Consider the following 25,573-nt stretch of genomic DNA (forward strand, 5'->3'; position numbering starts at 1 on the left):
AATTTTGGAGATTAAGCCCTTATCAGATATGACGTTGGCAAATATGTTTTCCCACACAGTGGGTTTTCTCATTGTTTTGTTGATGGTTTCTTTTGCTGTGCAGAAGCTTTTTATTTTGATGTAGTCCCATTTGTTCATTTTCTCTTTAGTTTCAAGTGTCCTAGGAGCTGTATCAGTGAAGAAATTGTGAAGCTTATATTTTTGGGAGGGTGTTTTAGTTAATAGACAGTATATAAAATATGTAAAATAAAAAGTATGTGAAATAGTGATAAGTGATGGAGAAAAAGCAAGGGTGTGGGTTAAAGACTTTGGGAATTTGCTATTTTAAATAGTATTAGCTAGGAAGGGAAATTTATGACATTCTTTGTAGCTTTTGTGATAGAGAAAAGAACCTTTAGGGTTTAGTGAAGGATAGAAATGTAAATACACATTTTAATCACTAATGAATAGCTAAAATATTGTCCTTTTTACTTTGAATCTTCTTGATGTTTTATGTTCCATGTTTAGAGTGAGGATGAAGAGTACAGCAGCTATTTTAAGTGGTAGAAAAATGCTCAACCTTCTAGGAGTCCCAAATATGGTCTTTGAATTCACAAAGTGATTGATTAGTCCTTCATTTCCCAGCTAGAATTGTGTATTTTTCAAATCTTGTCTTTGAAATAAGAATCCTGTACATTACTTCATTTTCTCTCCTTTTCTCATTCCTTTATAACGCACAAATATGGGCATAATTAGAGCATGTTTAAAACCCTAAACCTCAGGACAAGTTAGACTAGGACCCTGTTTTATAATGAAAAAATAGTGGAATTACTAAGTTACCCACAGTTTTCCATTGGAAAACATTTTTAGTGTTAATAATTATTCTATATGACCTTTTTTATTAAATATGTATCTCTCCATATATGAGCTTTTTATTTGTATCCAGTACAAAAGTACATTTAGTTTTGAAGTATGTGAGGAAGGAAAACTGTTTTGAGATATTCTCAAACTTACTGTAAACAATATGTAATAATAAAGAACTTATGTTAGTGTTTTCAGCTACCACATTTTATGTCATTAAATTCTCTATTTTTTTCTTCCTAGGTTTACCCAGGGTTGATGATAACAGCTGGCCTTATCCACTGGATTTTAAATACATTGAACATAACAGTTCACATAAGAGATGTATGTGTATTCCTTGCACCAACTTTTAGCGGCCTTACCTCTATATCTACTTTCCTGCTTACCAGAGAACTTTGGAACCAAGGAGCAGGACTTTTAGCTGCTTGTTTCATTGCTATTGTACCAGGTTACATTTCTCGGTCAGTAGCTGGATCTTTTGATAACGAAGGCATTGCTATTTTTGCACTTCAGTTCACATATTACTTATGGGTAAGTAACATGTAATTTATTGTTACCATTAATACATAGAACTTTCTGCTGAAATGCTGTAAGTTGTACACATTTGTCTTTTATCAATTACTAGAGGCCCAGTGCATGAAATTCATGCACTGGGATGGGGGGGGGGAGTAGGGGGGGAGTGGAGTCCCTCAGCCTGGACTGCGCCCTTTCACAGTGTGGGAGCCCTTCAGGGAATGTCCAAATGGATGTTGAATTTTGTCAAATGCTTTTTCTGTACCTGTTGATACAGATACATGATCTTTTTCCTTTGACCTTTTGATGTCATGAATTTCGTTAATTACTTTCAAATGTTGAACCAGATTTTTATACCTGGGATAAATCTAACTTGATCATGGTATATAATTACTATATACTAGAGGCCTGGTGCACAAATTCATGCACAGGTGGGTTCCTGAGGGGGTTGGGGGGTGTGGGTGGGTGTGTGGGACATGATCAGCCCTCCGGCAGGTGGTAGAACACCCTTGCTGGCCTGGGATCTGGATTCATCCCACTGACATTTGCGCTGGTTGTTGGGAGCCACCTGGTGGCTCCTTTTATATCGTTTCTTCCTTGCAGAGTGTCTAGGGAGGGGAAGCAGCGCAGTACCCGAGGCCTACTTCCAGGAGGCTGGTGGCGCTGGTCCGTCAGTGTCTGGCCTGTTCTCCGGAGATTGGACCTATAGAACTAATGAGGGAGTGAGTGGCTGCTGCCAGGCTGGTGAGCCACTGGGACGGTTTGGTCAGCTGAGCAGTGCTTCCACTGTGGGAGCTCACTGACCACCAGGGGCCAGCTCCTGCGTTGAGTGTCTGCCCCCTGGTGGTCAGTGCGCATCATAGCAACTGGTCGATTGGTCATTCAGTTGTAATGGTCACTTAGGCTTTTATCTATTTATATAAAAATCATGGGTGGTGTTCATCACCACCTGAACCGCCTGAACCGCCGCGACCAAGAGAAGGAAGTCAGTCTTGCAGGGGTTGTCTTGGCAACTGCTGCGCCCTCCCCCGAGCTGTTTTCAGGAGCTGTTTCTGGTGAGGGCGGGGTTTGAGGCAGGAACCCGCCCTCGGAGGGTGGACCCACTGAATCCTGGGTCGTTTTGCCAAGGGCTGTGCCCTCCCCGGCTGTTTCCCGTGTGGCCTGAGGGAAGAACCCACCCTCAGAGCACCAGTAATGCCCAGCAGCAGTCAGTCCTGGATTGCTAAGGTGGAGGCCACGGCGTGGTGGAACTCTGGGTCGGTCCCAACAGGGGGCATGGCCGACCTTCAAACCAGACCCTGACAGTAGAAAGGAGGGAACCCTATTCTTCACAGAATCCGCTGTTGGATAGCTTGCTGTCAGTGGCCTGCCAGCCAGGAACCCCATTCTCCTGCACCCTGGACCCTGACAGGAGGGAGGAGGGAGCCCCTTTCCTCACAGAATCGACATGTGGCCAGTTTGCTAATTCCCTTTTTAAAAGAAAATATATTTTATTGATTTTTTGCCCTTGGCCGGAATTGAACCCAGGACCCTTGAGTCCGCAGGCTGATGCCCTATCCACTGAGCCAAACCAGTTACGGCAATTAATTCCCTTTTAATGGGAACGAATTTCGTGCACCGGGCTACTAGTATATATAGAAGATAGATTGTTGGATTTGATTTGCTAATATTTTGTTGAAGATTTTTTAATTATTTTATTAACCTTTTCAAAGAGCTAGCTGAGTTTCATTGATCTTTTCTATTGTGCTTTTAAATTTCTATTTCATTTATTTTGGCTCTGATCTTGATTATTTACTTCTGTTTACTTTGGGTTTTGTTTGTTGTTTTTCTAGTTTCTTTAGATATAAAGTTAGATAATTTATTTCGGATTTTTCTTATTTCTTCTGGTAGGCCTGTAAAACTGATCTTCCCTTTTAGAACATGCTTTTGCTGCATTCCACAATTTTGAAATGTTGTATTTTCATTTTCACTTGTCTCAAGATAGTTTTTTATTTCCTCTAATTTCTTCTTTAATCCATTGGTGGTTTTGTGGCATGTTTATTCTTTATGAATTTGTGTTTTTTCCATTTTTCCCCCCTGTAGTTGATTTCTGGTTTCATGCCAATGTGGTTGGAAAAGATACTTGATATGATTTCAGTCTTCTTGAATTTACTGAGGATTGTTTTGTGCCTAATTTTATCCTGGAGAATGTATTGTGTGCATTTAAAAAAATGTGCATTCTGCTGTTTTGGGATGAAATGTTTTATAAATGTTAAGTGCATCTGGTCTAATGTAACATTTAAGGTCATTATTTCCTTAATAATTTTCTGTGTGGATGGTGTGTTTTTAAACCACTACTTAAACTCTTTTACAAGGTGTATGTTTTTAAAAGATGCACTTTTTGTCATTACATTATTTTCAAAGCACTGTTGGTGGACATTTTTTGGTAAGCTTTTTGTTATGTGTTCTTTAGAGATTCTAAACTTTTTTCCATCAGGTTTAAGAGTATAATCTTTGTAGCCAATCTGCCATGGTTTGGTTCCTTTTTGTTTAAATGCTACCACTGAGGGTGCTTAAACCACCCTACTGTGTATTTTGTCAACTATAAAATGGAGTATTAGTACCTATCTGATATGATTTAAATAAGTTAATGCTTGTAAAGGTATAGAATATTGTGGGAACACGGAAAGTGATGAGCACATGTTCGTTCTATTGTTACTATTCACCAAAAACAGCTAATAGAGATAAAATAGTACTTGGAGCCGTGCTTATCATCTTGCCTCGTATAGTTTTTGGTGGTGGTAGTTTCTTAAAAATGTTTTGTTCTGTGCCTTTATAATCAGTACTTTTCCTTCACCCATATTCCTTAAAACCAGAGATTTGATTTCTGTCTCTCTATATTGTATTTTGAAGTTTCTTTTTCAGAATGCCCTATAATCAAATAGTAAGGGTTAACCCTTTGTGTCTAGCCTACTTTAGTTAGCATAATAAGTTGAGAGTCATCCATGTTATTGCATGTTTTAGTAGCCTGTTACTTTTCATTGCTGAGTAGTATTCTGTTGCATGGATGTACTATGTAGAGTTATTTTGTTTTCTAGCTTTTGACAGTTGTGTGAGTAAAGCAGCTATCATTATTTGCATGCTATTCTTCATATTGACATATATTAGTATTCCTCTTAGATAGATGCCTAGTTGTGGGATTGCCGGTTTACATAAATACATTTTTAATTTTAAAGAAAGCTGCCAGTTTTCCAAAGTGGCTATGGCATTTTGCATCCTCTCTATCAGAGTATGTGGAGTTACATTTACTTGCTTCACCAATGAATGGGATGTTCAAAATGTATTAATTTTTAGCCATTCTACTAAGTAACATTATCTCATGCTTATAATAATGCTTTTCCCTAATGACTGATATTGAGCATTGTTTCACGTGCTTGTTTTCCATCTGTTCAAACCTTTGGCTATGTTTCAGTTGGGTTGTTTTCTTATTATTGAGTTGTAAAACTTCTTTGTATATTTTAGAAATAAGTCTTTTATCAGATGCATGTTATGCAAACATTTTCTCCTAGTCTGTGGCTTGCCTTTTTGTTTTTTTAATGGTATCTTTCTAAGAGCTGAAATGTTTAATTTTGATGTTCAATTCATATATACACACACACACACACACACACACACACATACATACATACATACTATTTTTTAAATGGATCTTGTTTTTGGTGTATTGTTAGAAGTCTGTGTATAATCCAAGATCACAAACACTTTCTCTAGAAATTGAGTATTTTTAGGTTTTACATTAAGATCTGTGATCCATTTTGAGTTGATTATGGCCTGTGGTGCAAGAATAGGGTTAGGGTTCTTTGCTTTTGGATTTGGATATCCATTGATCCAACTCCGATTGTTGAAAAGACAGTTCTTTCTCCATTGAGTTATTTACCTTAGTAGCCTTGTTAAGATCAGTTGTCAATATACATTGGGTCTGTTTGGCAATTCTTCCCTACTGTTTTGATCTGTTATGTATCTATCCTTATGACACTACACTAGGTTGTGTTTATTAGTTTATAAAAAACACTTGAAATCCGGTAGCATGAGTAATTCAAATTTGTTCCTCTTTTTCAGACTTTTTTTTTTACTCTTCCTAGTCTTTCGCTTCATATAAATTTTTGAATTGGCTTATCAACATCTACCCAAAAAGCCAACTGGAATTTTTATTGGGAGTACATTATCTATAAATGAGTTTGGGGAGAATTGTCATCTTAATATGACAGCCTGGTGGAGGCCCATGAAAGAGAGCTTGTGAGTGCTGACTTCCCTTTTGTCTAGAATAGATCCTTAGCTATTCTAGCATTTGCATAATTCTTTGCCTTGTAACTAACTTTATGATAAGCTTAAGAAAGCTTATTGTTTAGACTTTTTTCCTAATTATGGTGAAATTGACCTTTTTAGCTTTCCACATTCAAAGCACAAGCAGAATTTAAGTCTTTTAATACTGTAAACCTGAACACATGTTTGTAGATCTAGAGGAATGTTTTTCCAATAGAATTTTGTGTGACAATGTAAATATTCTCTATCTACTCTGTTTAATAGAGGTCCCAGTTATCAACTTATTTTTCATGGATCATACATTTGGTGTTGTATCAAAAAATAACAAACCATCATCAGACCAAGGATACCCAGATTTTCTCCTATGTTGTTTTCTGAAAGTTTTATGGTTTTGTGCTTTACATTTAGGTTTGTGACCCATTTTGCTTTAATTTTTGTGGAATATAATGAGGTCTTTGTTCAGATTCACTTCTTTGCATGTACGTGTCTAGATGTTCTAGCATCATTTTGTTGAAAAGACTATCCTTTTTCTATTGAATTGCCTTTGCATCTTTGTCAAAGATCAGTTGACTATTGGTGTGTGTCTTCTTGTGGGCTCTCTTTCTGTTTCATTGATCTTTGTTCTTTTACCAATACCATACTGTGTTGATGACAGTAGTCGTCTCCCACCTTTCCCACAGGGAACATATCTTAAGACTCCCAATGGATGCTTGAAATGGTGGGTTGGTAGCAAACCCTGTATTTACTATGCTTTTTACTATGCATACATTATCTATGATAAAGTTTGGTTCATAAATTAGGCATAGTAAGAGATTAACAACAGCAGTGATAAAATAGAAGCTATGTGAATGTGGTCTCTCAAAGATTTAATTTTTGAAAAGTCTCCAGAAATTTTCCACATATAAATTTATAACCTTTACTATCTTAACTGAACACTTATGCACTGTGGCTGTGAATTTTGTAGGTTGAGGTTAAACAGCAAAACAAAAATGAATTTCTTTTTCCTTCACAATTCTACGATATAATATTTGTTCTTACTGTAGATCTTAGCAACCTCAGCTTGTTTTTTTCTCCCCTCTTTCCTTATTGAATCAAGGACTTCTACCTTTTCCCTTAATAAAAGCATTCCACAGCTTTCCTTTGGCATATAAGAATTGCCAGCATCACTACACTTGTGCTTTGAGGCCATTTTAAAGTAAAATAAGGGTTAAATGAACATGAACACTGCAGTACAGAGACAGTTGATCTGATAACCAAGATGGCTACTAAGTGACTAATGAGCAGGTAGCATATAGTTGTGGAGACACTGGACAAAAGGATGATTCATATCTAGATAGGACGAAAGGGGACAGCACAAGATTTCATCACGATTCTGAATGACACTAAATTTAAAACTTATGGATTGTTTATTTCTGGAATTTCCCATTTTATATTGTTATACTGTGGTTGACTTAAGGTAATTGAAACCTTAGAAAGCAAAACCATGGATGGGAGGCTCTACTAATTGATTGTCACCTGTTCTTTGCTTTAATGTAGTAGTATAGTAGAGGCCCATTTTAAAAGTAAAGAATTCCTTTAAATGAGCTCTCAAAAATAATGTTAAAATTGAACTTCTTATCAGGCATGGCAATGAATCTTTTAATATAGAATTGCTTGTAATGAGACTTAGTTTCTTTAGAACATTCACATGATTCATCTTAGAAAATGACCCCTTGTTCTTGGCATGAGTATTTAGAGCCTTGTGTTTCTGAAATTTAAAATGTAGTTTTCTGCTTACAAAATATATCCAGAGACATAGAAGCATGGAATAGACTGTGGAATCTCAGAGGGAAGGTGGGGGAGGATGGGTGGGATCAACCAAAGAACTTGAATGTATATAGTATGCATAACTCAAGGACACAGACAGTAGGGTGGTGAAGGCCTGCGGCGGGGAGTGGTTGCTAGAAGAGATCAATGGTGGTAAGTCACTAGGTGGAAATTGGTCAAATTCTTGAGCCTTTGTTTACTGCAAGTTATCTTCCCCATTCAGAGTAATTGAGAATTTTCCTGTTATATTATTAGGCTGTTTAGAAACTCTTTTGGGAATACAGTGGGGCCTTGACTTACCAGTGTCCCGACTAACGACTCTATTGAGATACCAGCTGTCTCTCCGCTGATTTTTTGCATTGAGTTGATAGAGTAATTTGAGTTAACAAGCTCCTTACTGAGCTCCTTAACGAGCTCGGTCTCGGAACGAATTAAACTCGTAAGTCAAGGCCCCACTGTATAATAGTTTCTTGAAGATATTGATTATAGTATCTAAAAATTTCTAGGTAATGAAAAATTTTCCAAAATGGTTGCTCATAATTAGAATTATACATGAGATGATCACATTCAAATGCAAAGTTACATATTAAGGTTAAGCAAATAAACAATATGGAAATGAAGATTTACTGAATAATTTTATTCTTTAGTTAAAATCTCAGTTTGATATTAATAACTTTAATATAAAAATGTAACAAATGGAAACATATAATTTCCTTTAAGATAATTCTTTTTTACTGAAAACTAAATAGCTAGAAATAAAATCAAAGCTATTTTTAAAATGTCTGAGTGCTGCCGAATGTTATAAATGCATATATTAAGTGGATCTGAATAACCTTAGTACATTTTAAAAATAACTTTAGCTTTTTGTAATACATGTTTACTAAACATTTTTTATTTAGCAGGAGCATTTATTAACATATTTATTACATCAGCTTTTTTGTTTGTTTTTAGGTAAAATCTGTAAAAACTGGTTCTGTTTTTTGGACAGTGTGCTGCTGCTTATCGTATTTCTATATGGTAAGATACTATATTTGAAACTACATGAGATCTAACAAATCTTTTTAGAAGTTAGACCAGTTTCTCCTCTTCATTTTCTTTTTATCAGGGGCTAGTTCTCCACTTTGTTTCTCCTGAAATCTTTAGGATCTTAATTTTGTTTAATGTATACTCTTTCATTACTCCCATTCTCTTCCCTTACCCGTATCCCCAGGGCCCATATGTGTGGTGTGCCAGCTCAGTCAAGGGTTCGGTGAGCCTGAGAGGGGCCAGCGGAGGATGTAGAAAAGACAAAGAGAATAAGCTGGGTAAAGGGTCAGGGCATTAGGAAGGTTGAGAACTGCCGGGAGCCGGTCCATCCTTGCTGTTTCAAGGGACCTGGCATATATGGCATACTGACGCTGTCTCCGTGTCATTCCTTCTTCGCCGACTCCGTCCACACCTTTGGGGACCCCTGGACCTGCTGGGGCTGGACCCCAGCAGAGAACCACTGGTCTAGGTGGATCTCCTGTGCCTGGCTAAGGCCACAGAGATCTGGACAGCAAGCAGAGCCTTTATTTTATAGCCAGAGGTCAACACTGTAGTGGTCACCATAGTTACAATGTTCTTGTGAGTTTCACTTGTTTTGACAGCACTTGCTCCATTTCCCTTAGCCCATTGGCTACCCAGATAAGATCTAGGGAGCATCATAAGGTCAAGCCCAATTATGCTAATAATTGGTTTAAATATACAACTCAACCTAAATAATGGTGACATCCTCTAGGCCAGTGGTTCTCAACCTTCTGGCCCTTTAAATACAGTTCCTCATGTTGACCCAACCATAAAATTATTTTCGTTGCTACTTCATAACTGTAATGTTGCTACTGTTATGAATCATAATGTAAATATCTGATATGCAGGAGGGTCTTAGGCGACCCCTGTGAAAGGGTCGTTTGACCGCCAAAGGGGTCGTGACCCATAGGTTGAGAACCGCTGCTCTAGGCTAATCTGTAAACTACATATTTTTTTCAACAAATTACTTAAGATTGAGGTTCAGTATTACCTCTTCATTCTCCTGTCTTTTTCACAGCACAGCCTGTTTAGTAGTTTTATGCCTGAAAATTAATGATAAAGTTAGGTACCTTTTTTTGTTTTGTTTTTAAACAAATGTCATAGGATTTTTGTATCCAAATTATCTGTACCACTTTTAAAGTGGTTAAAGCCTGGGACACATTCTGTGTAATTATACTCAGTAATAGTAAACCTCTTTCAAGTTAAGACTTAAATTTTGGAAATAATCAGGAATCCTTCAGTTAGGTGCTCAGAGTAACATTTTTTTTTGCTGGAGGAAAAAACAGTAGCATGTGACTGAAACAATAAACTGATGTTCTTGTTTGCATTATAAACTGAAAAGACAGTTCCTTATAAGTGGTTCTGAAATATTGTAGACAAAAGCAGCATTGTTAAAATATGTATATGTTAACATATAGTCTCTTAAGACTATAAGCCATTGCTATACATGGCTTTTTCAAACTTTTAATTATTAGAGCACATCCAAAAACTTTCATCTTGATAAGACCCTGTTTCCTATTATTGAATGTACTTAAAAATTAATTCTATTGATTGAGAATAAACATTATCTTTAGAATCTTTATAAATTTACACTAGAACATACTCAGTTATTCAGATTAAATAGAATTATTCTAATTTTGTGATACAGGCTAAACATTAAAATGGTATCTTGATTTGTATAGGAAATAATTTATACCCTAGGCAGCACCTTTATTTTGAGGATTCAAAGCATATCCAGATCATTTTAGTATTCCCTTTAGTTGAGTTGTTGACTGCTGCTAACAGTTCTGTTTATATTCTCCGTAAAGTTTCTTGAATATATTTATCACGCAAAAATGGGGGAAGTAAATGGGCTTTTTTCCTTTAAATGTTTATGATCTATATATCCTGAAAGTCCTTATTTCATGACAATCCTTTTACTTTCAATTCATAAGTTATAATGTTCTCAACATTCTCATTAAGTTTAATTTGACCATTTCTCAAGTGAATGTAGGAAAGCATTTTGGATTTATAGTATTGTATTATTTAATTATTATCAATAAAAGTAAGGAGAAATAAGTTATTTGTGGTTATATAAATCCATTTTTAAGCATCTCTCAAAATTGCTAAGTATATTTGCTTACTGTATGCTTTAATTATCATGACAAAACTTACTTATTTAAAAAAAGCAAACAAATTATTTAACTTATTTACCCATAGGTCTCTGCTTGGGGTGGTTATGTGTTTATTATCAACCTTATTCCACTGCATGTATTTGTGTTATTACTGATGCAGAGATACAGCAAAAGAGTCTACATAGGTAAGTGATTTGACTTTTGAAATCTTTCCGCTTTTAAAAGGTGTTTCATATACAATATTTTCATTACACAGACTTTCTCTTATGCCAGTATTAGCAATGAGAAGGTAAAATAATTTTATATTCATTTCGCTTTTTGTATTTATAATGAGGGTTAGGCATTTTACCTAAGTGTGTTGTTACCAACTTCTTGATGAGCTTTTATAGAAATTAGTCTAGATTTAAAATTTGTCATTTTTCTAAAATTGGGGGAATGAGCATTTCTGTCATGAAAATCATCCACATAAACATATTATTCAAATCCAGCTTACTCACTAGAAAAGATTTTAAACTTTTAAAAACCCTTTCTGTGTAATATTCAGCAGACTTAGTTCATTTGGGCTGCCATAAAAAATACCACAGACTAGGTAGCTTGTAAACAACAAGAATTTACTTTTCACAATCTGGCTGGAGGGTCCAAGATTGAGGCACCAGAGGTCATGTTCTTGGGAGGGCCCTCTTCCTGGTACATAGCTTTCCTTTGCCCTCCCATGGTGAAAGGGATGTGCTAACTCTTGGAGCTTCTATCAAAAGGGCACTAAATCCCTGGAGCCTTCCTGACATAATCATCTCCCACCTTCTAATGCCATCACCTTGGGCATTAGGTTTTCAGTATAAGAATCGGGGGGTTGGGGCATAAACATTCAGACCATGGCATATCTTCATTTAATCTACAGTTTTTAAAACATCCTTGAATTAGATGCTTAGTGATTGATGGTGTCTCAAGTCTTAGAGTTCATTTTCTATAATATAGACAGAAAATTCTTATGGGTTGAATTAATCAGAAGTTGTGATCAAAAACCAATATCTCAGTAAAATAATACAATTTCATTATAATAATATTTTTGGAAAACAGTAACACAAAGATATAAAAGCTCATTAGCATGATTAAAAACCATAGTAGTTTGGCAGTTCCTCAAAAACTTAATCACAGTTATCATATGATCCAGCAATTCCACTACTAGGTCCAGAATAGGCAAATCCAGAGAGAGAAAGTAGATTTAGTGGTTGCCAGGGGGTTTAGAGAGTGGAGAAATGACTGTATGGGATGAGGATATGTTCTGGAAATAGGTAGTGGTGATAGTATACAACTTTGTGAATATATTAAAACCAATGGTATATTTTTAAAGGGTGAATATTATTGAGTATTCATTATATCAATTATAAACAATTTTAGTATATTTATAGCCATTTCAGTGTACCTTATAACAGTTACCACTAGCATAATTAACACCTTTCGTACCACTCAGGAGTTTTCTCGTGTTTCGAGTGCCATCTGTAAAGGACCGCTCACGAATGTTTTTGTATTTCACGCCCATGGAAAAAGGAGCGAATCTAGATACTTATGTAAATTTTGTTTGGTCCCTCTTCATAGAGGAAAATGTTTTACACAGTACCATACGTTAAAAAAGTACTAGGAACTTTAATTGTTTAATTGTTTTTGTAAATAAAAATGTTATAATTATTGAAAAACAACACCTAAAGTGCATTATGATGATTTAAATAATGTGCAGTTTGCTCAAAAACATGCGGTCCCTGGCGTATGTCTATTGATTTCTATGTGGTACGCAATGTGTTAATATGTCTAGTTCTTATTATTCATCACAACTCTTCTAAGTTCTTTACATGTATTTAACTCATTAATCTTCATAAACACACTGTGTGGGTAGGCATTGTTACTATCTTCATTTTACAGACGAGGAAACAAGACACCATAATTTGCTGAAGATTTTGTAGCTAGTAGTGGAACTTAGAATTTTGTCTCCACAGCCCATAATGCTAAAAATCACTATAACTATGTGCTTAGTATATAAATAAATACCTTACAGTTGAAATACATCGACCTATTAGGTCTCTCTGCCCTGAAAACATTATAACTAGTTATTGGGATCTAGAAAAGAGAATAGTAGATTAAACTGTACTTTTCAGCTTTTTTTAAGAACTACAGAAGGAAAAAAAGTTTTTAGATTAAATGGTTGGTTATAGGGAGGGTTAAGGTTAGGGTATGTTTAATTAAGAAATTTTGGGGTCCTGAAAATTATAGAGGGAATACAGTGGAGAGAAGATTGAGGGATAGACTTTTGTGAAATGCCAATGAATTAGGAAGAGGGGAAGAGCCAAAGGAGAAGTCAAAGGTAGCCAAATAAGGAACGTTGTTAAAGAGGTCAAACGGAAAGGTCTACATTATAAAAGTTTAAAACATGAGCAGTGTTCAACTCCCCTGGAGTGTTAGCACTAAGATCTAGCTGAGAATTGAGATGAAACCTTTATATGGTGAGTTAGAAAGCATGCTGTTAATTTTGCTTTGGTTGGCTCTTGAGAGTTTTTCTTCTTTTCAGAGGGAAGAGAAAATGGTTTAGGGATGTTAGATATGTGTATAAAGTTAGGTTAGTAAATGTCTCAGATAATTTCATAGTGTTCAAATTCTCTACCCCAACCTTGTTTCTTCTCTCTCTTACTCCACTCATGTAAATAAGGGTATTTTAGGGTTTTTTTAATGCTCTTCCATAGAGTTTATTTTTAAATGGGTAGAAAGTGATGGCATAGAATAGTGTTGGGCAAACTCATTAGTCAACAGAGCCAAATATCAACAGTACAACGATTGAAATTTCTTTTGAGAGCCAAATTTTTTAAACTTAAACTATATAGGTAGGTACATTGTTATTAACCTGCCTATATAGTTTAAGTACTGTATAGGTAAGTTAGGTCTCCCATCGCCTGACCGACAGACACCCCCCGCTTCTTCTAATGCCACTTCTTCAAAATAGACTTGCCCAGGCTGAAAACCAACTTCTGCGCAGGGGCCACGAAGTTTCAATCGCACTGTACTGCGCGCCCGCACATGGTATTTGTGGAAGAGCCACACTGAAGGGGCCAAAGAGCCGCATGTGGCTCGTGAGCCACGGTTTGCCGACCACTGGCATAGAACAAATGTTTCTCTTCCTTTATCCTGAATATATCAGGATTTAAGTTAAATTTAACCTAACTTGATGGTCCTGAAAAATATGGAAGCATTACCAAGTGTTTGTATATAGTTTGTTCTCTGATTTTTAACGCACAACATCCTTTGTCTATAGTTATTCCTCCTCATGAGCAGAAATGTTTAGATAAAAAAGGATTGCTAGATGGCAAACTCATAATTATATTAACCAAAAGTTTGGGTTCTAAGTATCAACTAAGTGAAGTAAAAATAAATTATTTGGTATAATAATAGACAAACATGGTAATTGACCGTACCTTTGCTATGCCTCCCATGGGCTAATTAGCGTGCTATGCAAAATAACTGCCAACAAAGATGGCGGCTAATTTGCATACTGCAGGCAGGGTCAGGACAGCTCCATCCCACCTGCCCTGCCACCATCTGGGCCTGCTATCTGCGACCCAGGGAGGCGGGCATCCCTTGTGCGACCTGACCCAGGGCAGTGGGGCGGGACAGCACGGCTCCTCTGTCACCCCAGCTTCCTCATCACAGCTCCCTTGGGGGCCTAAGCCTTTAGTCGGACATCCCCCAAGGGCTCCCTGACTGCCAGAAGGATGTCTGACTGCAAGCTTAGGCCTGATGCCCTGGGGAGTGGGCCTAAGTCGACAGGTGGACATCCCCAAGGGGTCCTGGTTTGCAAATGGGCGCAGGCCGGGCTGAGGGCCCCCCACCCCCTCAAGCGCACAATTTTTTGTGCACCAGGCCTCTATTTTGATTACAGAAAAATATAGTTTCCCTTTGAGTAAGTTTTTTTGCATGTGTCTTTAGATCAGTTATTAAGCCAAGGAAAACTGTTAACTTGTTCATGTGGAAAAGGAGCGTGGGAGGTAATGTGAATATGTACGGTATGAGTGGGAAGCCAGGGTGTAAAGAAAGTTGAGATATAAGGCGATAAGAAGCCTAGCTACTTGATGAAATTGGGGTGTGATTATAAAATTAAATTATTTTGTGAAGATATAGTTTGGACTTGTTGAATTGGGAAATAGATTTTACAAAATTATGTTACAAATACGATTCTGATGTTTTCACAGAAAGGAAGAATACCCAGGCCTTATTTTGCATTTATAGAAAGACTGGTTTTACAATTATCACATAACACTGATGGAATGTAAAATGACTTTAACCTTTCTAATTTGATAAAGGTTTATTACACTTTATGTCATAAGAATATATTATTAAAGATACGAAGTCATTTAGGATGATCACTGTGGTATTATGTATAATTGTGAAAATAGCTTAAATGTCCAATAGGAAAATTATAATTTATAAATTACACTTAAATTGTAGTGTTGTCATATCATGAAATATTATGGTGCCATTAAATACAATCTGTTTTAGTATATAATGATACAGAAAAACGTTAACAAAAAAACATAGCAAGGATTACTAGTGATTTTCTTCACATTTTTCTCTTTCTAAATTTTCTACAATGAGCATGTATTCAGAATGAATTAGACCTTTTTCATTTATCAAAATATGAATTTTTCTTCTTATAGTTAATGTGTCTCATTAACTAAATTAGAATGATAATTTAAGAAGGAAGAAATTAGTTTCTCGTATTGATAAATGTTTTGTAAATGTTACCAAAGCAGTTTGTTTATGTTATTGTCCATGTTTCTCTAGTGAGTTAATTTGAGTAAGGAGAGTGAAAAAATCACATTTTAGCCCAGGTGTGGTAGCTCAGTGGTTGAGCATCTACCTATGAACTGGGAGGTCACGGCTCGATTCCCAGTCAGGATGCATGCCTGGGTTGTGGGATTGATCCCCAGTGGGGGTTGTGCAGGAGGCAGGTGATCAAATATTCTCTCTAATCATTGATGTTTCTCTCCCTCTCTCTCCTCTCCTCTGAAATCAAATAAAATATATATTTTTAAAATCACTTTTCATATTATACCTAAAAGATATTTTTATGGTAACATTTGCTAGGAACCATCATTGAAAGAGTAAAGTATTATTTTTGCACAAATTATTCTAAGGTTGTATAGCTTGTGAATAAAGAAAATACTAGTATTGAGTGAATTGGAAGTAAAGCCATAAACTTTAGGAATCATATTTATACTTGGCAGCTATAAGCAAAACATATTTAATGCTAGATTAACTTACACACCAACAAACTTTAAAAATTGCATGTGAAAATTTTAGGATATAAAAGCAGGAAGTGCTAGAATTTAGTTTGTCTAATTCTACCATATTATTTTTGAGGAAATTCATGCAAATTGGTTCACTAGAGATTTTATCCCCCAAGTCTTTACCTCTTTTAGCCTCTGGAACTCTTTCTGTTTTGTCTGGCTATTCCTTCATAACTTTACCATCAACAGAGGCAAACACTTAAATAGTGCTTTGTGTTATAAATAATTCTCTGACACGAGCTGGGTGTCATACCATTCAGCTCAATTCTGACACCATCTACCCATAGATATCATCAGTTGCCACGGGTTAAGAGCTCAGCCCCATAGAACTGCCTCACCTTCTGAAGCCAATCTCAAGTTCAAGTTATCACCTGGACTTCTGACAAAATGGCTATAAATTAGAAGTTCTCATAGCCCCCTCCTTGGTTTCGATTAATTTGTTAGAGTGACTCACAACTCGGAGAAATATTTTACTTATTAGGTTACTGATTTGTTGTAAAAGGATGTAATTCAGAAACAGCCAGAAGGAAGGGCTGTATTAGCCATCACAAGCTAATGCTTTGTCACAGAGAAGATACATGTTAGTTTGGGGAAAATCAGGAGCTTCTTGAAAACTTAAAATTTCAAAGGAACTTGAATTAGGCCTTTCAGTGCCTTTTATCTTATAGGACAACTCAGTAGTGTATTTTAAGTCAAGGACAATGGTTTTTTTTTTTTTTCTGTATCAATCTGGTCTCACCCCATACCCTTGTATTAAAAGAGTACTTTAAGAGCAAAAGATATTTTGGCTCTGTTTAGAAGATTACTATTTGTCCCAAATCAAAGAGGGGTTTTTGGGTTTTGTTTTGTTGTTGTTAAAAATAATAATAGACTGTATATATAACTTTTTAATGGTATTTTTTTCTGGAATTCCTCTAACACATTAGAAGTATGATCTTCAGTAGTGAATGCAAGTGCTTCCACAGGATGGCAGTGTGGTAACATTTTCATGATGTAATAAGTGATTTACAACATTACTGGTGGTGTACTTTTCCATAGAACTCACTACTTTGATGGAAAACTTTATTCTTCCGGTTTAAAGGGTAAGAAAAGTCCGTTAACATGGGTAGATAGAAAGTTATATGGGGATAGTAGCTTGGTTAAGTTTTCTATAGAATTTGTAGGACAGATTGGGTGGGGAGTGATTACTATTGCTATGGGTTGTGTTGTTGAGGTCTTCTGAAAACAGTGGCAGAAATGGTGTTGGTGTTGCTGAAGATGTGATATCACCTTCATTCAAGTTTTTATAGGGCCAGGTTTTTTTTCACCAATCTCACATGTACTTTCTTCACTGTATGTGGTTATTTGTGTACATCTGATTTTCTCAATTACATATCTCTTAGAGGATGGGATTGATCTTAATAGGATTTTCTCATTCTAGTAGACTGTCTTGACCATAATGGACATAAGATTAATATTTGAATGAATTATAGAGGCTATTTTTAAACCCACTGTTAAATGCTGTTGTACAAAGCCTAGGTAAAAACATGTTTTTGTTTGCTGACATTGAATTCTTTTTCTTGAACTCATCTCCATCACTCTTAGTATTAACTTGAACCCTAGTTCATCTGCTCTATATGAAGTGTTTTCTTCCTTACTAATAACAATAAATGTCTGCAGAGTTGCATAAAACCACTAATTGAGAATGTTACCAGGCTTATTCTTTTCTTTTTGAATATGCCTGGAAATGAACTTGAGCAAATCCTTGAGGAAACTTCATCAGTAGTTTCTAAGCAAGTGATTGCTGAAATTTTTACACTGCCAAGTACAGTATACTTCCATTTGAAGAGAGATAATATGAACGTGTTTGTGTGCCCACTATACCTTTTAGTGATTAGTTCTGGAAAATGTGACTTAGAGGGAAGTAAATGAACTAGAGCAGCGGTTCTCAACCTGTGGGTTGCGACCCCTGTGGCGGTCGAATGACCCTTTCACAGGGGTTGCCTAAGACCATCCTGCATATCAGATATTTATATTATGATTCATAACAGTAGCAACATTACAGTTATGAAGTAGCAACCTAAGTAATTTTATGGTTGGGTCACAACATGAGGAACTGTATTTAAAGGGCCAGAGGGTTGAGAACCACTGGACTAGAGGCTTTCACATTTTAAACAACTATAACAAAAAGCATTACCTTTGCATTCAAGAACAAGCCTTGGGCTGGCCTGGGATGGGGAGAATGAGGAGCAACTGCCTAATGAACATGAGGTTTTCTTTTTGGGGTGAGGAAATGTTTTGTGACTACAAAGAGGTGGTAGTTGTACAACATTGAGGATGTACTAAATGCATTTGAATTGATCACTTTAAAATGATTATTATGTATTTCACCTCAACTTTTTAAAATGTTTTTCTTTTTTATTCAACATGTGCCATTTATCATATTTAATCCAAATTTTATGGCAGTTATAATATTTAGTGCTCATTTATGTTTATAAAAAAGAGAAATCAAGCCTCAGAGGTGATTGTGGTGTTTGGATGTAAGTGGGCTTAAGTATAATTAAAACACACAAATGGCATAAGGTTTTTCAAGCCTAGCTTTTCTAGTTGTGATTTTGTGTGTTCAGTATTTGTCTAGGGTTTGATTTCCCAGCTCTAAGTGTTTAAAAGGCCTGTTGATCATAGAATCGTAGGTTATTGTTAGGGGTAATCAACAGATTTTCTTGTTAAAACCCCTCATTCTGTAGTGAGGAAATTGAAACTTCTGTTGTTAAGTAGTTGTTCAAGAACAAATAATGGCCTTGTGCTCATTTTTTTTTTCTTCCTGATTTTGCCTCTGACTCCCTGTCAGGACATCTATAAAAGACTAATTTGTAAAAGAAACATTGATATTAGAAAACTCATCAACCAAATAGGCTGAAAGTTCAAATCTTGTGACATAGAAATTCTTGATTACTTTTATTGCATTTGTGTTCGAGTACCTCATTGAGGGTAATTCCATTCCAGCATTAATATACCAAAAAATATATTATTGGGTGGATTATTTCTGCAGTCTCCTAGAAAACCAGTTCTCCGTTAGCCTGAGATCATCGGAAACTTTATTCACACCCATTGGTCCTTTCTATTAAATTTACTTGAGCTTCTTATCCTTTTCCTAACACAAATTGAGAGGCAACTTGACATTTGAATCATGAGCCCATAATTTACTTTCTATAGATGGGTTTTTTTTTAAGCAGGTAAACTTTAAGTTGCGTGAAGGAAAGTATGTGCTGTATGCTGTGACAGTTCTCTTCTTAAATATACCCCCAGGTGTTTTTTCCTAGTAGAGTACTGTATTTGCCAACAACTAGGTATTGACTGTACTTTGTAAAATGACATAAGCTTTATAAATGGAATAAATTTCACATTAATTTAATTCAGATGGGTTTCATTTTCATTTCTAAATATTTTATTGCAGTGATTTCAAATAGTAACTTTCTCTGTAATCAACTTACCTAAAAGTGGTCTGTGAACACCTAAATGCAAAACAAGTCTATTACACAAATTGTATCCCCTCCCAAATTTTTCTATACTTTTAGGTTGATATAAGCCAAGAATATTAAATATACTCAATGCCAAAAGCAAACAAATTTCCTTCATTAGACCCTAATTCAGTTATTAGTCTGTTGGATGGCTGCACTTCCTATGTACAAAGCCCTTCTTTAATTACAGAAAACTTGGTGGACAGACCTTTTTTTTCTTTTACTTTTAAGTACTATACACAGAGTAATAGCAGACTATAGAAAAGGCCTGATCCCTGGCCAGGTGGATTTCGGTTGGTTGGAGTGTCCTCCCATAAACCAAAAGGTTGTGGCTTTGATTCCCAGTTAGGTTTGATACCTCGGTTGCAGGTTCCATCTCTGGTCGGGGTGCATACGGGAGGCAACTGATACATCTCTTTCACATCCGTATTTCTCTCTCTAAAAATTAATTAACATATCTTTGGGTGAGGATCTTTTTTAAAAGTTGTGAAATACTTGAGCTTTTTGAGATAATGCCAAAACTATTTATACGACGATGGTGATAAGTATTCACTAGGTCATGCATACTTTGGATTAATGACAATAGGAATGTTTTATGTATTATGTAGCTTCTTAGGTTGTGTCAGTGATTATTAATGATAGATTGAAAAAAGTTTTATTCCATTTGGGGGAGAAGAAAGCAGCACAAGTTATCTCCTAACCTGTTCTAAATTATAGTTTGCAGAAATAAAGTACTTAAAACAATAATTTTTAAATGGCAGAAAGCATTTTTATGATTTAGAATGTATAATTAGCCATCAGTTAGAAGTCACTTCAAGATTCTGTTCTTAAGATAAGCTCAGTTAAAACTTTGTTAAAAGGAAATGAGTTATTTATCCATTTATATCTGAAGTACTTATGATAGTGGTAAATTATCTTGTTTCCCATTTTGTCTTCTTAGCATATAGCACTTTCTACATTGTGGGTTTAATATTATCCATGCAGATACCCTTTGTGGGATTCCAGCCAATCAGAACAAGTGAACACATGGCAGCTGCAGGTATGAGAAAATACTTATTTTCCTTCTTCTAAAGAATGTATGAATGTGTGGCTAGCCAACCTTCAAGAGAATAAAGTGGTATTTTGTTTTTCTTTGTTTTTAATTTTCATTATATTGGTTCTAAAACATCACTGTAAAATGAAAATATCATAGTTTTATTGAAACATTCTGCTATTGTGTTCCCAAAAGTGTCTGTCTTCCCTTTCATTGCTGTTTTGAAAAGGCAAACATCTCTTTTTGCACCATTGGTGCTATTTGCAAGCACTAAATAATATTTGCTTTATATAAATTAATATTAAGCAGTATTTGTACACTGAGTTATTATACCAGAGTTTCCATTTCAGCAAATTTAGATGGAACTTTTCATTTTTATGTTCATTACCTCTTACTAAAGTATTTCATCTGTACCTACTAACTGGAATTAATGGCTTTTATATTGATTAAAAAGTTATATAATTCTCCTCCACATAAGCAGAGTTCTTTGCCATTATTAACCTGGGTCGTCACAATTAACAAAAATGGAGGATCTGTGAATAAAACTTTATCAGATCTTCTCAATGAGAGGTACATGGTCAAAGGCCCATATGAGGGCTGTGGGTATTTATTTTACTTGTAACATTTTATAAATTCAGTATATTTAACTTTCTGAGGTGATGTTCCATAGCTTTTATCATCACATTCTCTGTGAGAATTGGGGGTGGGAGGACACAAACCCAAAAAGTTAAGAACCCACAACTTATTATTATATAGCACTTTCAAATCTGTGAAATGGTTTCACTTACATTTATAATGTGATGTTATAAAATTACCAAGTAGTAATTTGAGAGAGAAATATTCAGTGTTGCATGTACAATCGTGTATAGCAATGTCTATATAGATTCACAATCAACTGACTATGCATATGCATTATTATAGTTCTTAAAATCTAAATCATTGATAGTACACATTCACTCATTCTAAAATTAACTTTAAAAAATAACCCCTATGAATAAATTTTTTAAAAGAAAAATAATGTCCCAGAAGGGTTCGGGTTCTCATGTCTTTATTCCGTTTTACACCTGGTGGTTTGTATTGTGTTGTGCACATTTTAGCAATAAATACTTTTCTTTTCTTTTTTGTAATATATTTTATTGATTTTTTTTACAGAGAGGAAGGGAGAGAGATAGTTAGAAACCTCAGTGAGAGAGAAACATCGATCAGCTGCCTCCTGCACATCCCCGACCTGGGGTGTGCCCGCAACCCAGGTACATGCCCTTGACCGGAATCGAACCTGGGACCTTTCAGTCCGCAGGCCGACGCTCTATCCACTGAGCCAAACCGGTTTTGGCGCAATAAATACTTTTCACTGTTACTGCTTTAATTTTATCTTAGCATTCACTCTAATATATACTAATTTAGAATTTTATACAAGTGTGTAATTAAGGTCACATAAAATCACTCAGCTATAAATGGTAACTATATATCATATCAGGATTTACCCGATCCAAGTAATTTCTTCCTTCAGTAAATCTTAGGATTTTTTTAAATGACATTTCTATTTTCCCCCCTAGAAAACATGTCACTAAAATAGGGGCAAAAGGAGGAAATTTAATGTGCTAAAATAGGCTCTAGTTGTTGAAATGGGATTTTTTTTTTCTTGGTCCATGTATGAGGAGTCTGATCTTTTTTAAAGAATGTGTAGCAGAATTTTTGGGGTGTATTATTTGGTTGTCATTTGACAAAGAAAATGTTGGTTAGATGAAATGGCTAGTCTTTGTTATGAATGGTACAAGATGTTCTAAGAATCTTTTATGTGACCTTTTTCTTTAGGTGTCTTTGCACTGCTGCAAGCTTATGCTTTCTTGCAGTATCTGAGAGACCGGTTAACAAAACAAGAGTTCCAGACCCTTTTCTTTTTGGGTGTGTCAGTAGCTGCAGGTGCTGTGTTCCTTAGTGTCATCTATTTGACTTATACAGGTAGGTGTCATCATCTGTAGGATGTGAATCTTGTCTCTAATTTATTGTAAAAAGTAATTACTTACAAATTTTGTACATCTTCCATTTATCCTAGAGGGTCAAATATTATGGTTGCATTCTAAATAAACAATATAAAAATAATATTCAAAGTTTCTAAAATCTGCATAGCACTACAAATTGTGATTGTTTTAGCAGCATCTTAATTTTGCTGCTTCAAGATCTGATAAGTCTACTTTCAAGCATCCTCTTGATAGATGAATAGGCCCAAATTGTATAAAATTCAAAGCTTCCAATGTTAACCTACTGCATGCTTGCCCTCTTATGTGCATATGTTCTCTGTCCTACTTTTAAGCAATCTACTAATCAGTTTCAGTCTGCTTCTGGATTCTGAGTTACTTTGTGACCCTAACTTCACTAGTCCCTAGAACGGTGATGGCGAACCTATGACACATGTGTCAGAGGTGACACGCGAACTCATTTTTTTGGTTGATTTTTCTTTGTTAAATGGCATTTAAATATATAAAGTAAATATCAAAAATATAAATCTTCGTTTTACTATAGTTGCAAATATCAAAATATTTCTATATGTGACACCGCCAGAGTTAAGTTAGGGTTTTTCAAAATGCTGACACGCCGAGCTCAAAAGGTTCTCCATCACTGCCCTAGAACAAGTCAAATTCTTTCTAAAGGTATTCCACCTGTTAAATTAACATATCAGCCTAGCTCATAAAATCATGAAGAATTAATTGGCCACAGAAAAAGGCATGGATGATTAAAATCATTTTCATAATTCGTCTAAATTGGGCATATTATATTAGACTAGAGGCCTGGTGCACGAAAATTGTGCACGGGGTAGGGGAGGGAGGTCCTTCAGCTCAGCCTGCACCCTCTCCATTCCGGGACTCCTCAGGGGATGTCCACCTGGGATCGGGCTTAAACCAGCAGTCAGACATCCTTCTCGCAATTTGGGGCCGCTGGCTCCTCACCGCTCACCTGCCTGGTCACCCCTAACCACTTTGCCTCCCTCATTGCCCCCTATGTGTTCCCCTGCTGACCTGATCGCCCCTAACCTCTCTGCCTGCCTGCCTGATTGCCCCTAACTGCCCTCCCCTGCCGGCCTGGCTGCCCCTAACTGCCCTCCCATGATGGCCTGGTCACCCCTAACTGCTTTCCCCTTCGGCCTGGTCGCCCCTGACCGCCTCTGCCTCGGCCCCTGCCACCGTGGCTTTGTCTGGAAGATGTCTGGTATAATTAGCATATTACCCTTTTATTAGTATAAATAATTTAGACACCACCACCCCACCCTCCTTTTTAAATATTATCCAATGCTTTCTTACTATCTTAGCTTTGTTTTACTAGTCAATTTGAAGTGTATGAGAGAATTGGAAAACTTCCTACAATTTTATCTATCCACTTGTGTTTATCTGGAAATGTAATCTCCATGGATATTTGTTTTCCTTTGATCACACTAACATTTTATCTGACTGCCAGCCCTGTGAAATATGTTGTCATCTACAAATTAAAACTGAAAAGTTTAAGTATTGGGTTAAATTAAGCCATAATAATCAGTAAATATAAAACCAATAAAACAAATTTAAAAGGCAGATTAATTGCCTCTACATTTTTCCTTTTAAGGTTACATTGCACCATGGAGTGGCAGGTTTTACTCCTTGTGGGACACTGGGTAAGTGCAGATAAGTTATTTGCCCTCATTAAAATACCATTTTCCCCCCCTCTGTTCTTATATTGTCAGCATCACCATCAGTCTTGGGTAACATTTTAAAAGTATCTAACTTATACTAGTTTAGTAAGTGTTGATTGGAATCCCTTGAATTTTTTCTTTGTTATAATACCTACTTGGAATGCACCTTTAGTATGATATGCATGACATGTATTTTGATTCTGCATGGACAACTCCTTATTTTAGTTTGGTCAAAACATTTCAGATAACATTTGTGCAATTTTAATGATTGATTTTTATTTTTACCAATGTATTCAAAGTTTCCATCTATTAGTACTTACTTTTTAATCATTAAGGCTCATATACTGTATATGTGAAGAAAAAATTTTAATGTTTTTTAATGCCACACTAAGTTTCTTGATATTTTAATTTATTACATATACTACAAAATATTTGTGTGCTTTTAAGAGTGCTATTATAAAATGAAATAGTTTAGAAATTAATTTTAAATTATACAACTAGTTCAATAAGATGTTTTTGTTTTCCTGAGGATGAGAAAAGTCCCTTTGATTATAATTTACCTGTCTTCTTTCTCTGTTTTCACTGTTCTGTCTTCTTTGTTACTCCCTAAATGGCCCAATAAAAAACCTATCACAGTTTATTAAATGGGCCTTCCCATTGATGTGATACCAGAAGGTCTAATTAAAGGGCATAAGCAAATATATACTAATAACTGAAACTAACATTTGGACACATAATTGAAGAGATCAGCCAATGGACTCCAAAGAGTTTGAGGAAAATCTTCAGTAATTAGATAAATTTTTGTCAGTAATATTTATTCTTACTTTCTAAACTTTAATGGACTACTTTGAAATCTCAGGGCATTTCAGGAATAATTTGTCCTGTCCTTTCTATTTCATTGCCTTGCTAAGAAAAGTATTGTAGCAATATGATATCTTGTTTTTGCTAGTAATAATAAGTCTAAAAGGTAGTGAGATGTAGGAGGTGCTGAGTTAAAATGCAGAATAAATTCCTGTTTGAGCAAAGATTTTTGTATTAAAAGTCAGAGCCAACACTTTTATAATATAACTAGCCTTAGATAATTCTCCTAAGTTTAGGGATGACATATTAGTTTGTTTTATCAATGTGGACCAGATTTATAATACAACAGGTTATGTTGGAATATACTTATGAGTGACAAGAGATAGAAGATAGAAATTATATCTACAGTGAAAGAAACTTTCCATCAAAAAGGATTTTATTTAATATTAAGTATTAACTTTTTTAAATTCCAGGTATGCAAAAATACATATTCCAATTATTGCATCAGTGTCTGAGCATCAGCCTACGACTTGGGTGTCTTTCTTCTTTGATCTACACATTCTTGTGTGTACCTTCCCAGCAGGCCTATGGTTCTGCATTAAAAATATCAACGATGAAAGAGT

At 35.7% G+C, this 25,573-nt stretch overlaps 1 protein-coding gene across 2 annotated transcripts in view; it reads left to right on the forward strand.

The window, feature by feature from the left end:
• The window catches only part of STT3B (STT3B, subunit of the oligosaccharyltransferase complex (catalytic)), a 47,312-nt gene that overhangs the window by 3,742 nt on the left and 17,997 nt on the right, over positions 1-25,573 (forward strand). Inside the window, exons 2-8 of one of the 2 annotated variants that reach the window (XM_006759590.2) lie at positions 1,084-1,371; positions 8,413-8,478; positions 10,708-10,807; positions 20,393-20,491; positions 22,301-22,447; positions 24,083-24,131; positions 25,424-25,572. In XM_006759590.2, the coding sequence (XP_006759653.1) occupies positions 1,099-1,371; positions 8,413-8,478; positions 10,708-10,807; positions 20,393-20,491; positions 22,301-22,447; positions 24,083-24,131; positions 25,424-25,572 (883 nt within the window). In that variant the 5' untranslated portion in view covers positions 1,084-1,098. Of the gene's footprint in view, positions 1-1,083; positions 1,372-8,412; positions 8,479-10,707; positions 10,808-20,392; positions 20,492-22,300; positions 22,448-24,082; positions 24,132-25,423; position 25,573 lie in introns of those variants that run through there. The other variant, XM_015561256.1, reaches the window with a different exon arrangement.

Source organism: Myotis davidii, unplaced genomic scaffold (assembly GCF_000327345.1).
Source record: "Myotis davidii unplaced genomic scaffold, ASM32734v1 scaffold395, whole genome shotgun sequence".
Taxonomy (NCBI): Eukaryota; Metazoa; Chordata; class Mammalia; order Chiroptera; family Vespertilionidae; genus Myotis; species Myotis davidii.